This window comes from Lactuca saligna, chromosome 4 (genome assembly GCF_052625555.1).
Source record: "Lactuca saligna cultivar CGN05327 chromosome 4, ASM5262555v1, whole genome shotgun sequence".
Taxonomy (NCBI): Eukaryota; Viridiplantae; Streptophyta; class Magnoliopsida; order Asterales; family Asteraceae; genus Lactuca; species Lactuca saligna.
Window position 1 is genome coordinate 51,930,912 of NC_136420.1, and position 16,017 is coordinate 51,946,928.

Genomic DNA, 16,017 nt, shown 5'->3' on the forward strand with positions numbered 1-16,017 from the left:
AGGAATTCATATTGTTCGTGATTCACCATTTACTCTACACGCTTTTGCTGATGCCGATTGGGCAATGAACAAAAATGACTACACTTCAACCACGGATCACATTGTCTTTCTTGGTAAAAAATCATATCATTTGGAGTTCTAAGAAGCAAAAAAATCGGTAGCCCGGTCTTCTAAGCAGAATATAAAGTTGTAGTAGCAACTTTTGAACTAATGTGGATCCAAAATATTATCAGCGAATTTGGTTTTGCTGTCTCAACTACTCCTATTGATAACTGTGATAATAATGGAGCTATAAACCTTTGTGCAAATCCAATTTTTCACTCAAAAGCATATCACTTCATCGGGAACAAGTTCAAAATGGCACATTACGGGTTTCACATGTCCATACAAGCGATCAACTTGCTAATGTTTTAACAAAGCATCTATCCCGTCCTCAACTCGAATCACTAGTTTTCAAGATTGGTTTCACAGAAAGATCGCCCATCTTTAGGGGGCATATAAGAGATAAAGATAAGAATACTCTTTCAAGATAATTAGTTCCTATATTTTAGGATATTATACTTCTGTTCCACTTTTGTAGCATATCAATAGAAGATATTTATCTTGCTTCTCAATATTCCCGTATCCTCTTCAAAGCGGACCCCATTGCTTGTTCCCATAAGTGATAGGTTTTAGAGCCAATCACACTATGTAACTCAATAATATCACAGATTTTAGTATATGTTCGTGTTAATAGGAAATAGGAAACACGAGATCAGCGTTAAAGAGTTTTGTGCATCTTGCTTTTTTGTTGATATGTTTGCAACCTTAACCAAGGTACATGATACAAACATATACCAGGATTTCTGATTTGGTTGATTTGATTAATGATATGATATCTTGACTTGAAATCGGTTTTCATGATAAAAATTAAACAAAACACATAACCGATAAACCATATACTAATACTAGGAAACAAAATAGATCACTTCTCTTCTCAAGGGCAATTGCTTAGATTAATAATACAAATATTTAACTTTATGTAAAATTCAACTAATCAAACTTTGATCAACCCATGACTAAATAAATCACTCTCACAAAACCCATGAAAAAAATGCAAATGACCATGAATCAGCTCACAGGAAATAATCAGGTGTTCGTCTTGTTACATCTGGTTCTCCTCTCCTTGGAGCAGGATCAAACTGCAACATTATTTAATCAAATTTTAAATTAATATATTTTTAAGTTTTAATTGTCACAAAATATTTAAAATTATTTTCAATTTATGACCTGGATAAACGTGTGACCCTTGCAATCATCCACTTCCAAAATAGACGCCATATTCCCACATCGATAGCAATAATTCGGTGCACTAAATATAGTCACAACCTTTTGCTCCTGTCAAACAAATTTTTTTTTTTTTTAAAAAAAAAAAAGTTCACTACTTAAATTTAAAAAAATAAAATAAAATATTACATGTCCCCAGTTGAATCCCTCCATGACCAGCTGATGAGCTCTAGCAATAAGCTTCAAGCCGTTTGCATGATTAAATTGCTCAGAAATATCCTACAAAAACATCATTAGTTTATACACAAAAAAATGTTTAAATAAAAAAGAGATTTATTAATTGATATTACCTGGCCAAAAGTGTATCCGGCTCCACGGGGCGAAATGCCCCACCCGCATCTGTCATCCGGGTCGGACCATAAAAGATCACACATCGGACCTTCATGTGGGACCTCTTGTACACGATCAAAATTTCTTATACTATCAAGTGTTTCAATTGAAGGTGACAAACCACCATGAAGGCAGAATATTTCTGATTCAACCTAAATATATAATAAATTTTTTAAATTTGTACATTTATATAGTAACAAATAATAATAATAATAAGCATAATAGATATACTATTAGTCTATTACTAACCAATGCTGTTAATGGGAAGTAATCAAACAGATCTGTAAAAGTCTTCCAAACATTAGCACTCCCATACCTATAAATTATTTAAAATTACTTTCAGAAGCTGATGAAAAATAAAATCAAATATAATATTAAAAAGAAAAAATAAAAAAAAGTTGAACTCACTTTCGAAGGCATTCGTCGTAAAACCCATAGACTTGAGTGATCTGCATATGAAAAATTAGTTTAATTTTATTTATTTAATTAAAAAAAAAAAAAAAAAGTAGAATACCTGACGACTTTCATGGTTTCCTCTTAAAATTGTGATGCGTTGAGGGTAGCGTACTTTCAGAGCCACCAACAGCTGAAGATAAAGAGTTGAATTTTATAATTTTATAAATCGAACTTTTTATTTTTTTATTATTTTATAAAAATAAAAAATGGTAAGATATGTGCTTACTGTGACAGTTTCAACAGAGTAATACCCTCGATCAACATAATCTCCCATAAACAAGTAATTTGTATCTGGGCACTGCCATTGGAATTGAAAAATTAGAAATATAAATTAATAATAATTTTAAATATAAAAAAGATTTTTTTTTTTTTTTTTTTTTTTTGACAAAAATACCTTTCCTCCTATGCGAAAAAGTTCAGCAAGATCATGAAACTGCCCATGAATATCACCACAGATAGTCACAGGGCTTTTTACTGGCTGCAAAAGGGAAAATCCAAACAATTTAAAATTATAATAAGAAAAGCTGAAAATAAATATTTTTTTTCTATTAAAAATTAGGGGAAAAAAGTCATACCTGAACATTGCTTTCAGCCATTAGTATCTCTTTCGCCTTCTCACATAAGGTCTTAACCTACATCCATATATAAAATATTTACAATCTTTCTATTAAAATATTTTATCATCTTTTGTGAGATGCATTGATTAAGGCATGTTTTTTGGCTAAACTGGTTAAGTGATTCAGTCCTGATCAAGTCAAAAAAGAATTATAGTTTTATAGATTAAGTGCATAACACATTAAGATCATTAAGTCAAACAGAAACAGCCCTTATTGGCATTAGCATTAGACTTTGGTCATTGATGTCTAGACTTCTTTGTTTGACTTTTTGACTTGGGTTCGGGTAAAACCCATCCTCGTGTTAAAGGCTTATTTTCATTACAGTTTGTAAACATTTGAAAAATGTTAAATTTAAGATGAGGTCATGGCTAAATATCTGTAGAAATACAACCTAAAAAATAAGGGTGTGTTACACCAGCTTACACTCAAAAAACAGATACCATTAAATAATGGAGCTGCAATCTTATATCACATTATGTGGAGAAAAGCATAACTGCTTTGAGTCTAAATCATGTCTGAATCACAGATGAACAAAAGGAAACATAATAAAATCATGTCTGAATAACAGATGTATCTTCCAACTAATACTTGAAACTCCTATGGCCATCTATTGGATGATGACATATTTATGTTGTTATGAAATAGAACAAGAAACCACTCAGATAATGGGGCATGAAACGTACCAGTTACCTAATTTCTAGTTTTGTTACAAGTTTCAAATGTACTTCTATCTCTTTTGGTTACAAAATTCAGAATGTAATTGTTATTTTAGGAAATGATGAATAAGTTTCACGCATTTAGCAATTAGTTTTCGGAAATTCTAGAAATGGATAAATACCCCCATCAAACATTCAAAAGTCACACTGCAGTTCTCTATTTAGAATGGAGGAAGTAAACGCTGAGCACACCACAAATTACCTATAAAAGATTTGCAAAAGTAGCCATTTAAGTCGGACTAATGAACAAGTTAACACAAGTTGAAATTTTTGTTAGCGCTTTACTAACATCAAATTTACAGAACCCTAGTGCCCTCGTAAGATGCAATCCCAGATCCATTAGAAATCACACATAGAATTCGAGAATTATAACAAAGATGTAACTTAAAAACAAAGAAATTAACTGAATTTCAAACAGAGAAAGAGAGATGGAGAAAGTTAACCTCAGGCTCGGTTAAGGGCTTGCACTGCATGAGCTGTGATATCTGCTCGTCCAGGTTCCCATGGGTGTTCGAAGCCAGATCCACACTCATCTTCTTATATAAAATATTATGTGTGTTTATACATATAATCACATAGGGTTTCGAATTCAATCGATGGTTCTATCGATCAAAATGCTTCCCAATTGAATACACAATCAGAAATAAACATGAACAAGAATGAAACCCTCGTTAATCGTTGAGTTTGTTCTTTTGTTTGGATATATTTCAGATGACCTCCTTTAATGTTATTGAAATATCAAATTCAGTCCTTTATCTTTCTTTCATATTAACCTGTTGTGCAAATTATATTAAGACCATCTCCAACTTTCATTTTTTCCTCCAATGAGGTAAAAATGAGTTAAATTGTGGTTCATGTCCGATTCAACTTCATTTTTTATTTCACTTTTACCTTTCAAAAATATATTTTATTCTTATAATTTATATAAATTGTCAAACACACTTCTTCTATTAATTTGATTTTAACAAATCTATAATTTTTATTTTTTTTCATTACCATAATATTAAATAAATAAGATTATATTTATAATACGTAATTATAAGTTTTTGTAAAATACGTTGTGTTTTAAAATTTCAATATGTATTTATACTTTAATATGAATTTGATAAACAAAAAACAAACTTTATATTTATAATTAATTAATATAATTTAATATACAACACAATATTATAAGTATTAAATATTACATTTATATAATAATTAGTAGATAAAAAACCAAAAATGTATAAATATATAAAACGAATGACTAAAACTGACAACTCAAAGTTCATCCCCATTTTGGAGGAAAGTGAATAGTATAACACCATATTTTGTGTTATACTATTCATTTCCCCCAAAATGTAGGAATAAATGGGGTAGGGTTGGAAAGGAATGGGGGAAGAAATGGAAGGAAAAATGGAGAATGAGAGTGGGTTGGTGATGTTCTAACCAATTATGACCTCCTTTAATATTATTGAAATATCAAATTCAATCCTTTATCTTTCATTCATATTAAACTGTTGTGCAAATTATACTAACCAACTATTATAAGTCTACGTGGGACTAGTTAGCTCACTTGGTAGAGATGGAAGCCCCTTAGATTAGAGGTCTCCGGTTTAAATTTGAGTATAGACAATTTAATTAACTTGGTGAATCTAACTTCTAACCACTAACAATTTGTTAAAAAATGTTTTTTTTATAATCCTATCAAATTTCTACCATTTGGCTTGCCACTAAGCCTACATTACGCATGTATCGATTTAATTAAATTGTTGTGTATCGTATCATAATTATAATCTATCTATTTCTTATTAAGAAGATCATTCAAATGAACATGATTAAAGACAAGTCTTATTTATGCTCTATAGTAATTTGAAACCCTTCACGTCTTCAACTTACTCTAATTAATCGAAATAGTTAACCTATATAAAAACATTATTTCACATGCATGGTTATTCATGTTTGCATCACTTCTCTTTTCAATTATTTTGTAACATCCATAAAAATCAGGAAAATTTAAAACTTTTTTTTAAAACATTTACAAACAACAGTTATTACAAATTTGTTTTCAAAACAGTTCTATATCAGAGTATCCCAGAAACATAGTCATAAAATGTGAAGAGTTGTAGGATCACGCCTTTGCCTTTCCGCGATCATCTGAGGTACCTGAAACCAAAACTGAAACTGTAAGCCCAGAGCTTAGTGAGTTCCCCCAAAATACCGATACACAACAAATAACACATATACAAATAACAACATGTAATGGGTCCACGACTTTACAGACTGGATTACCCCTGGGCCCACAGTGTGAGTCTGGCTTGCCTTCCGGTCACACAACTCACATTTGGCTTGCCACTAAGCCTACAGTACGAGTCTGGCATGCCCTTCCCGACCTTCAGCTCGTATCTGGAATGCTCCTGAGCCCATAGTACGAGTCTGGCATGCACTGCCCCGCCCTCAGCTCGTATCTGGAATGCTCCTGAGTCCTCAATATGAGTCTGGCATGCCCTGCCCGGCCCTCAACTCATATCCGGAATACGCCAGGGTTTATTGGCTACTGCACGGAGCAGTACAACCTCAACCCATCCCATATAACATGTCGACATATAACATAACTAATGCACATACAGATAATCAGATAGTAACATAGGTAGTCCTACAGATCTACCAAACTGGCATAGCAACTAGCATGCATAACTAATCCATACTCAACATATCACCAACTACTAGGATATCCAATCTAATGGGCCGGCATTGGTGCCTTTGACCCCTTAGTATAGTGAGGATAACTCACCTCACACTACTGAAGTCCCGCGGATAAACTCCAACTACTGTTTGACAGATTTCCGAGCTGTCAATCATCAAAAAAACACCCAACAAATAATTGGGTTCCAATATATAACCATAAGTCCATGCTTGGGGTAAAAGACTACTTTACCTGAACCTAGCTTGATTCAAGTTCAATGCCCAACTCACACTCCAAAGTCCCAAAAGTCAAGTAATGGGCCAAAGCCCAACATATGGCCCAATTTTCCAACAATGTGTCTATTCTGAAAGCGCTTCAACAAAAGAAATGAACTACTAAGATCACTAGGCCCACAACATATGACTGGAATACCCCTACAAGGTCCTCAACATAGGTCTGGATTGCCTCTAAGCCCACAGTATGAGTCCAGTATTCTCTACCTGTCCCTCAACTAATGACTGGAATGCTCCTGATAAACTGTCAACATTGTCTAAAAGAAAAGGCCTAACCAACGTCCTTCACAACACTAACCAACGCCACAATGCTGAAACCCCACCATGCACGCTTATAGAATAAGTTGCTACCCAAGCAAAATCCTACAAATCCATGGTCACACGTGACCCTGGAATAGGATGATAGTCGAACTCTAGATCCAATTTGCAGACTATAACCCAGACCTGATCAAGCACGTATGCCGAACCAACCCTATTGCCACCTTGAATACCCATAGATACACACAAAGGATCACTACCATGCACATATTTGGGAATCTCTAACTCCATATTTACTCACCACAAAGCCCATACTTGATCGAGACTGATCTGATTCTACTAATACAAAACTAGTCCGAGAAGACTTCCACGATTATCCTAAAGGTTACCGAAACTCGAGTCTGATACGAATAAAAATTCTATTCCATCATCGAGGGGAAACATACCCCAAAGACTTAGGAAACATAAACGTACTGTATAAGGGGATTATTGATGTGTTCCTAGCTTCTCAGTTGTTGCCTCTTGAATTCCTTCGGAGAATTCCCGCTCCCTGAGAGGTTCACCGATTAATGCCTATCCGACCATTCTGGAAACCATAATCTGAACACCAACAAACAAAATCCTTCAATGGCTGATGCTCAACTTGAAAACCCCCAATTCTCCCCCACTTAAAACAATAACCACCACCCACTGGGGAGAAACCAAAACATTTACAATCGTGAGCACATAATCACATACTGGGCCCCCACCCGTGGCATTAGGCCTCGCTTGCCATCAGACCTCGTTCGTCATCAGGCCCCGCCTAGCATCAGGTCCCATCTGGCATTGATCCCCGCTCGGTATACAAATCTTTTTCCCTTAGGCCTCACCCACCATATACATACATACAATCAAATAACATACTGAAATATACATAAACATTCCCTAACCATACCCTGATCTAAGGCCTCGCCTAACTTGGGCCCCGCCCCCAGTCTGTTACTGAAGTAGTGGAACCCCGTCCACACTCCTACTAGTAGTGAGATATGGGCCCCCGCCCACACTCACATCCTTCCTACCACGGGCCTTGCCCCTGTTCTACTAATATCAAGATATGGAACCCCATCCATACTCAGCTAGTGATGAGATACGGGACCTCGCCCACACTCACCTCCCTACCAGGCACATACAAGTATCAAGAAGACAACAAGTATAATCTAACGCACTACATAACTAACGTACTTCGGGCTTACCCCGACATCGGACCCTTGGTCCGGATCCTATCATACCGACACATGCAAGAATCACAAAGACCTCCAGCATCCTAACATTCCTCGGGCCTCGCCCGACATCAGGTCGTAACTCGGAACATATATCAATAAGTGCCTAGGGCAAACCCCCGCGCCTTCCTTCTATATATAAGCATAAACATAAACATGAACATAATGGGCCAGCATTGTGGTCGTAGACCCATGCACACGGTGAGGAGACTCACCTCACACTGCTTTCACTCACTAAGCACTTTTGACAGCTAGCCAACAACTTCTGAACCGCTGACCCTTCGGCTTCCCGAACTATCAATATCCAAAATAACATTTAGACCACAATATTCCCAAAAGTCAACCCATGTCGAACTTGGTCAAATTCAACCTCCAGTTGACATGACTTGCCGAGTTGATCTACCAACTCATCGAGTCCATACTTGTCCAACCTCATACAACCCCGACTCCACTCGTTGAGTCTAGCAAGAACTCAATGGGTTCTCCTTCAACCATACAACTGAGACCATCTTCATCTGAATCGCTGAGTTCGATGATGAACTCGTCGAGTTCATCATCCACATAAGAATGTCTAGGCTGTGACTCATCGAGTTGTATGAACAACTCATCGAGTCCGTCTTCATTAACTAAGGAGATTGCCTTGGACTCGTTGAGTTTTTCCTTGAACTCATCGAGTACGATAAACTTCATGACCAGTATGGACTCAGACTAGCAGAGTCCCTTACCAAACTCAACTCATACCCTTAACAGAAGGATTTTCGGGCAATAACTGGCCTGACTCGCCAAGTCCCCCAAGTGACTCGCCGAGTCCCTCAATGTCCAACTCTATTCATACGATTTCTGAGGGTCTCAAAGCATTCAAAACATAGATCTAGACCCAACCATCTCCTAACCATGCAAAGATACCGCCTTTTTCCTCCATTCATGGCCGTTTGAGCTAAAAAAGCCAAAAGAACAATTCATATGCTTGCATGGGGGGTTCCTATGGCATAAAGTTTGCACATTTATGCCATAACAACCCTTAATAATGCTAGATCTGAAAACACAAGCTCTTGGGACGTCCATTCCTCTCATGCTAGGGTTCTTGGACTAAAACCCCCCAAAATGAAAAAGAAGAGAGATCTACATGCATAATGATCAAGGTGGAAACTTTCTTACCAGAAGGTGGAAGGATTGAATGCAAGAGGTTTCTAGATCTACTAGTCTCTTCTTGAACCCCCCCCCCCCCCCCCCCCCCAAGGCTTCACCTTCTTCTTCAAGGTTCACAACACTCAAGAATGCTCACAAAGGCTCACAAACTCATGGGAGGCACTAGGGTTTCATTTTGGAGTTGAAAGAGCATCAAGGAGGTTGATTAAGGGTTATGATGTTCCTTAAATAGGGTGCAAGGCCCGCATTTAGGGTTTTCCCCAATCCTGGCCAACTCGCCGAGTCAGTCTTCTGACTCGTTGAGTAGGTCACTAAACTCGCGACCAAATCGCGCTCCTACTCGTCGAGTCACCCATCTACTCGTCGAGTTACTTCCTCATTTGAGGTTTTCTTCTCTTTTCTGGTCTTCTGACTTTAGTGTGTTACAATATCGATTATAACTATATATATATATATATATATATATATATATATATATATATATATATATATATATATATATATATATATATGCATGTATATTTCATAATAGATAAATGTTTTCCATATGTATTCTCCCCCAAAATAATAATAACGCTAAAAAGGGGCCTTAAGCACTCACCTTAAACATATAAATTTGATAACTAAGCGTGACGTGAGAAACCGCAATGTGATGCTCCTTGCATTTACTATAAACTTTCAGGACTATTTTTGTTACCGAGTAAACTAAGGATAGTTTTGGTATTAATTACTAAGTATGTTTTGCTAAAATAACTAATTATAGGGACGGATTTGCTAAATTAATTCAACAAGGGGACTATTTTTTAATTTATTTCCAAAGCAGTGAGCTGAAGTGTATATTTTAAATCCTTGTTGGGATTTAGGACCAGATTTGTCAACATATCCCTAAGAGGGGATACTTTTAAAGAATTTTAATGGGAGTTTGAATATTAGGTTTTAATTTGTAAAAGTAATAACAAGAAAGGGGGTTATGTGTTTATTTTAAATTGAAGTTTGAAAAGAAAAGAGAGGAGTTCGTCCCCTACCTCCTGTGTTCACGCATGTATTACAGAAAAGAAAAAAAAATTCGAAGCTTATAAATGAAGGACTCTCGGTCCAAGCTAAATTGCAACGAAAAGGAACAGTACAAGAAAAACGAAGGTGGAGATGTGAGTCCGTACAGTGGCGATCGGAGGTAATGGTGGCAACAAAGGTGGCGACGAGTTATGGCTGTAGCGGCGGGGGCTGCTCCGGTAGCCTCTTGCTACTTCGTTCTTGCTTCTGATAGACGGAAATGACACAAGGGAGGAGGGGGAGGGTGGTGGTGATCGAAAGAAAGAAAAAGAACTAGCAGCACCACAATGATGGGGTTGTTGGGTGATTTTGTCGCCGGTCAAGGGTGGTGGGTGGTGGTTTCCGACAGTTATTGGCAAGGGAGATTCAGAGAAGTGTTTGGCCACCTAGTTGCCCGAAAACGGGAGGGTGATGGTGGTGGAACTCAACTAAAACAATGGGTGTGCACTGGTCACAAAGGTGGCGGCAGTGGGTGGTTCACGGTGGTCAAAAGCCACTGGTGGTGGTTTCAAAATCAAAACTGAGAAAAAAGAGAATGAGACTGGAGATTAAGGATGTGAATTGGTGAGGAAGGAGTGTGTTAAGGTGCTCTTTTTATAGCTCAAAAATGGTGAAGGAGAGGGTGGTCTGTGGTCATGTTTTGTTCCAAAAGGGTTCAACCAAAATTTCAAGCTCTTTTTCATTCAAGTATGTATGATACTCATATCAAGATGGAAAGCAATTTATTGAACACCCTTTATTGGAGAGGTTTGACTTTCACCAAAGTCAAAATTGAGGTACATGAGAGATGGGTATTAGTCGGCCATTCTATTTTTTTTTTTAAAAAAAATTATGTGTTGACATTAAAATGTCACAATTATGATTTTTGGTTTGATTGCCAAAACCCGACATCAAATAATTTTTCCGAAGACCAAAGGGCTTCTAGCCCAGCGGTATCCGCCATTCGGTGTTGCCCTCCCTTCTTGAGGTCGAGGTTTCAAGTCCCGTGAGAGACATAGGTGGAGAATTATGAGTAATGTAGGAGTAGAATAGATTTGTCGTTCAAAAAAAAAAATTCCGAAGGCGGCGAATGATAGAATTTAATTCAAGTATTCTGAAAATCCAAACGGATAAAAATTTTGAGTTGTAGAATTCCAAAAAATTGCATATAAAGTTTTGTATCTGACTGGTCTGAAATTAGATTGTTTGCTTTGCTTGCAAATGCTTAGTATGAAATTTTAGTTTTTTCAGACGTATTAGTTAGTGTTAAAACTTGTGGTTGTGATTCAGTTAAAATTTTCCACAACGGGAAGGAAGATATCATTTCATATCTTATTTTAATTATAATGACACTATATTTTAACCAAAATGTGCATTAAAAATCAATAGATCAAGTTACAAAAAGGTTCGCGGTGAACTGACTGTTTACGGATTCAAACTTAAATTCCAAGATGTCACACATCCAAGATAACATAAAAAATGGGCCTTGCCCATGGATCTCACCCAAGATAACATAAACAAACAGGGCTCATCCACTATCAAAAGCTACAAAAGCCTAAACATAGACACGACTCTAACAACCCTCATGCCTAAACAATGAGAGACTGAACAACAATGACGGGTTTGACTCAACCCAAGTGAATGTTGTGGTCCTCCCATAACCTTACAATCACCACTGCAATGGCCTAGCTTATCTAAGTGAGTGCAATGGGTCAGAACGTATTCTTACAACACTCTTGCAATTGTCGTGAGCCCACATGGTCTTTCACGTAAAAATACAAAGATAACAAGAAAGATTGATATGATATAGGCCCCTAGTCTACTAGACCCCATCAGGTGTTTGTTTTGTGCTTCAAACCCCAAAGCCTTCATCAAAAAAGAATAGGAAAAGAGTCCCTTACACAACCCGCGACTAGATCCTAATCACTAACTCTACCTAGTGCCGCAACAGATGCTTCTAGTCTTCCAGATGTGATAACCTTGAATCTTCATCATCTACTTCCATGGTCAAAACCGACTAATGAAAACACTTCTCGCACAACTTTATTCCTAACAACCATCGGAACCTGCTACCCTTTAATCATAAATGCAAGCTTCAAGATGACAAGTCTCCAGAATCCATCTAACCGATGAAGCGATCCCCCCCCCCCCCCCCCCAAACTTAAATTAACTAGACTCTAATGCCATCTAACCCTTTCAAAATTTCGATTCAAACCAATTACTTCACTACTTGTCCATGCCACCTACCAACATAAAGCGAGGAGAATCCTAATCATTCAAGCAAAACCCAAGAGTTCCAACACTTATATGCAACCCCACAATAAGAAAAAGAATCCAAACATAATGACTAACCAAAACAGAACAAGAGTTGATCACAACAATATCATCCAACAAATTAACCAAGAATTACAACTGAAACAACGAAATCATAAACAAAAAGATATTGATGATAAGAATTGATGTTGCATCTGACCATACTGAATAGAGTTGATAACTCAACCTCCGACCCTTAGGAATCCAACTTCCTATGTCATCCATCCAATATCTTTCAAACTAAAGGGGTTGGATCCAAAACTACCATATCCGCTCTCAGAGGACAATCAACCTTAACATGACCTGGCTGACTGCAAAAGAAGCATTATCTTGATTCCCTATGACTACAGTCCCAACTGTAGTGAACCTCTTGACGATAAAGGAAACATCTCGATACTGGTGTACGACAAGTACCTTGATAAATCCGACCACACCTACTACAATATCTATGAGTCTCTCGATCCCCCGATCGGAGGTTAGTCACTTTAGTCTTCTTGGATGATGATGCATATGTATAAACATGATCTTGCTTCCTCTTTCATTGTTGGGTCTCCAACTCCAAATCTGTTTCGCTGGCTGCCTCCACTAAACCGGAAAGAGTCTTATGACTCAAGATACTCACGTGCTCTTGGATCTCTGTCCTTAACCTATCATGGTAGTGCGTCAACCTCATCTCCTATGTTGCCACATACTCAGGGCAAAACAATGCTCTCTCCTTGAACATGGGAGTGATCTCAGCCATCGACTCTACAGTCTGCTCAAGTGCCAAAAACTCTTATGCCAACTGTAGGACTTCAATTGCTGGCACAAAATCCCTCTTGAATCTAGTGACAAAAATCCTCCCATGAAAATGGACTCGTCCGCATATGGTTTGTGGCCTTGTACAACCTCGCACCACAAATCCCTAGCTCGATCGCACAAAATACATGTCACAAATCTGACCTTGCCCTCCGTCGGACAAAAGTTGGCGCGAAAGCGACTCTCCACATCAACAATCCAACGCATACTGATGATGGGCTTTGTAGGATCCTATTTTATCGATTCGATTGGTGTGGAATAATATTACCAAGAAGATAATCATATGAACAACGAATAACATAATATGTGAGTAAACTAATAATGAATAGATAGAGAGATACAAAATGTTACATGAACAACTCTCATGGTTAGGGAGAATCCTCAGCCAAACACTCTCTAATCTAAATGTCTACATGGTGCACATATAAAAAAGAAAAGACCACTCACCATTACTTTATATACTAGTGGAGGGACTATGCTTTTCACACAAGGGAATATTATAGCCTAATAAATCACTCATCATTATAGAGCATTTTCATGCTCCAACAATCTCCCCTAAATGTTCGGAAATGGTGAGGGTAAAGCAGTGATAAAAGGTATAACATTTGACGGACTGGTCCGTTAGGTATGGCGCTGAAGTGTCTCGGAAAAGTTGAAGCTTTGGTGATCTCGGAACTTGGAAATGGAATCTTTATCATCAAAGAGCATACAGAGGAACCAATCTCTGAATAAAAATATGAAATCCTACTCTTCGAATGTGATCAGTCCCCAAAAACCAATCATGTTCACTGTCTCCCCCTCGACTGTTGAACCGAAGAACACAATGTCGAATCACACAATGTCTTCAATATTTCGAACTCGAGTGATAATGCACCAAAAAATCTCTGACGAATAACCTGTTGAAAATACGAAACATCCAAAAGTGAAGTTCGAATAATAAATAATGTGAGTCCGAAGACATGGTCTAGCAATGCCAAAAAATTTGTCGGAAGATCAAAAATAATTGACACGTCACATCGCCAAAATAATATTCGTCTTCAAAATATCTCAAACCCAAACTCGATAAATCATAAGATCTGATCTGGATGCAAACACAAATGAGACATCCCAAAATGTAGAGTCTGAAGATAAATAATTGTAATTCGAAGAACATCTAGTAATGTCAAAAATTCAATCTGTAAATATTAAAAATCAGTGCTACATCACACTACTAAATTGACCTCTGTCTTCAGATGTCTCTAACATCAAAACTCCAATAATAAACTTAAAATGGATTCTCATGATTCTCCCCTTATTTTTGATCGACAATTTAATAAAGATAAAAAAATAATCATGAAATCGGGCAAGAGAATAAGTTGGATATGATGGAGCATCTCACGCTCCCCCTTGATGTGAGCATCTACTCGTAAAAACAAGGATATTATTTTATGGTTATGGGTAGACTTGGTGATGTATTCCCGAACTAAACACACATTGTATAAGATATATGATAAAATCTGCTACTGAAGAACCATAATGCTAATAACCGAAATGCAAACCCAAACTCCCAAAACACAACCAATGACTCGTCAATCAAAGTTGAAGTGAGCCAGATTAGACCTCTAATCGGTCTGAATGATGGTCTGAGATCATATCTAACCAATTCGAAGGAAGTAAAAAGCTCAAACCTCAGAAAACGTTGTTGATCAGATAAGCTTCCGAATGAAAAATATGTGGATTCAAATCTCTGAAGAATAAAAATCTGAGGCTGCGAATACGAGTAGCTTGGAAAGAGGAAGAGCACAAATAATAATCTTTGAACCAACTATGTCTTCACTCATAATCAGCAAGAAAAATGAAGCCTTAAACCATAGGGATAAAATTGGTTTTAAAAAATGGTTTTAAATAATAAAAAATGGTATTAAAAAAATGATTTAGAAAGATAATGGGCATTAAATAAAATTAATTGGGTAAAAATAAAATGGAAATTGGTTTTAATTTAAAAAAAAAGGCTTAAAAATAGGTTAGAAAAATGAGGTGAAATAAAAAAAGGAATTTTATAATTTTTGTAAAAAAAATCTTGGAAAGGATTAGAAGGTGGATCCATAATTGAATGTGAATCCGATGTGGGTTAGGATAGAGTTGAATTTGAGATTGGATCCTAGAGATGGATCTGAACTGAAATTAAGTTGGATCTGATTCAGATGGTTTTGGCTTGGAAAGGCAAGTCAGACTCAATGTGATGGGTATGGTCTAAAATGGGATCCAAATGGATTCACCTCGGAAATAGGGTAGGTACGGATATGAAAGGCAGATGCGACAAAGCACAAGTAAGGCCTAAAGATGAAGGTTGGAATAACATTTGCATATCGGAAATTAAAAAAGGATTGGAATAGACATGCTAGGCAATGGTAAGTCTCAGAATTGTTAAATGCAAGTGGGTGGGGTCCATCTCGGAATGATCTTATGGCATAGAAAGTCAATTATCAACACACATGACATGTTGTGTGGGCATTAAATATTAATTAACAAAAGTTAGAGACTCCACTAAATGCCCACATCTGATAAATGATGATGTGTGTGGTATAAGGCTGTCAGGTGGGTCAGTCAACAGATGAGACAAAAGTCTCTAGAAGCCATTGATATGGGACCCGGATATGCCCTGATGTGGCGTAAGCAAGATTGGGGTGTGATTTTCACACGCTGCGAGTGAGGCTTGTAGTACCAGCTGAGATACTCTTACTCCTCAAGCAAAAATCGACAAGATGAGTTTAGAATCCAAATCAATTAATATGGTAGGATCGGGTATGGTACACAAGATTTTTC

At 37.1% G+C, this 16,017-nt stretch overlaps 1 protein-coding gene across 1 annotated transcript; it reads right to left on the reverse strand.

Annotated features, from left to right (window-relative positions):
• Positions 1-923: 923 nt before the first annotated feature.
• Positions 924-4,130, reverse strand: LOC145041840 (serine/threonine-protein phosphatase PP2A-2 catalytic subunit-like). Its single transcript, XM_078990046.1, has 11 exons — positions 3,889-4,130; positions 2,688-2,744; positions 2,507-2,590; positions 2,339-2,410; positions 2,171-2,242; positions 2,065-2,105; positions 1,906-1,972; positions 1,617-1,808; positions 1,456-1,545; positions 1,270-1,377; positions 924-1,181 (listed from the first exon to the last, which is right to left on the reverse strand). Exons 1-11 carry the CDS (start codon positions 3,976-3,978, stop codon positions 1,116-1,118), a joined length of 939 nt encoding a protein of 312 aa, XP_078846172.1. The 5' UTR covers positions 3,979-4,130; the 3' UTR covers positions 924-1,115.
• Between the last annotated feature and the right edge of the window lie 11,887 nt (positions 4,131-16,017).

What these genes read in the sequence shown, in the direction of transcription:
- LOC145041840 (XM_078990046.1), bottom strand. Translation starts at nt 3,978, where the DNA reads ATGAGTGTGGATCTGGCTTCGAACACCCATGGGAACCTGGACGAGCAG. An exon ending in TGGCTGAAAGCAATGTTCAG is followed by an intron (nt 2,591 to 2,687) that starts GTATGACTTTTT and finishes TCCCTTTTGCAG; the next exon opens with CCAGTAAAAAGCCCTGTGAC. An exon ending in TTTTTCGCATAGGAGGAAAG is followed by an intron (nt 2,411 to 2,506) that starts GTATTTTTGTCA and finishes TTCCAATGGCAG; the next exon opens with TGCCCAGATACAAATTACTT.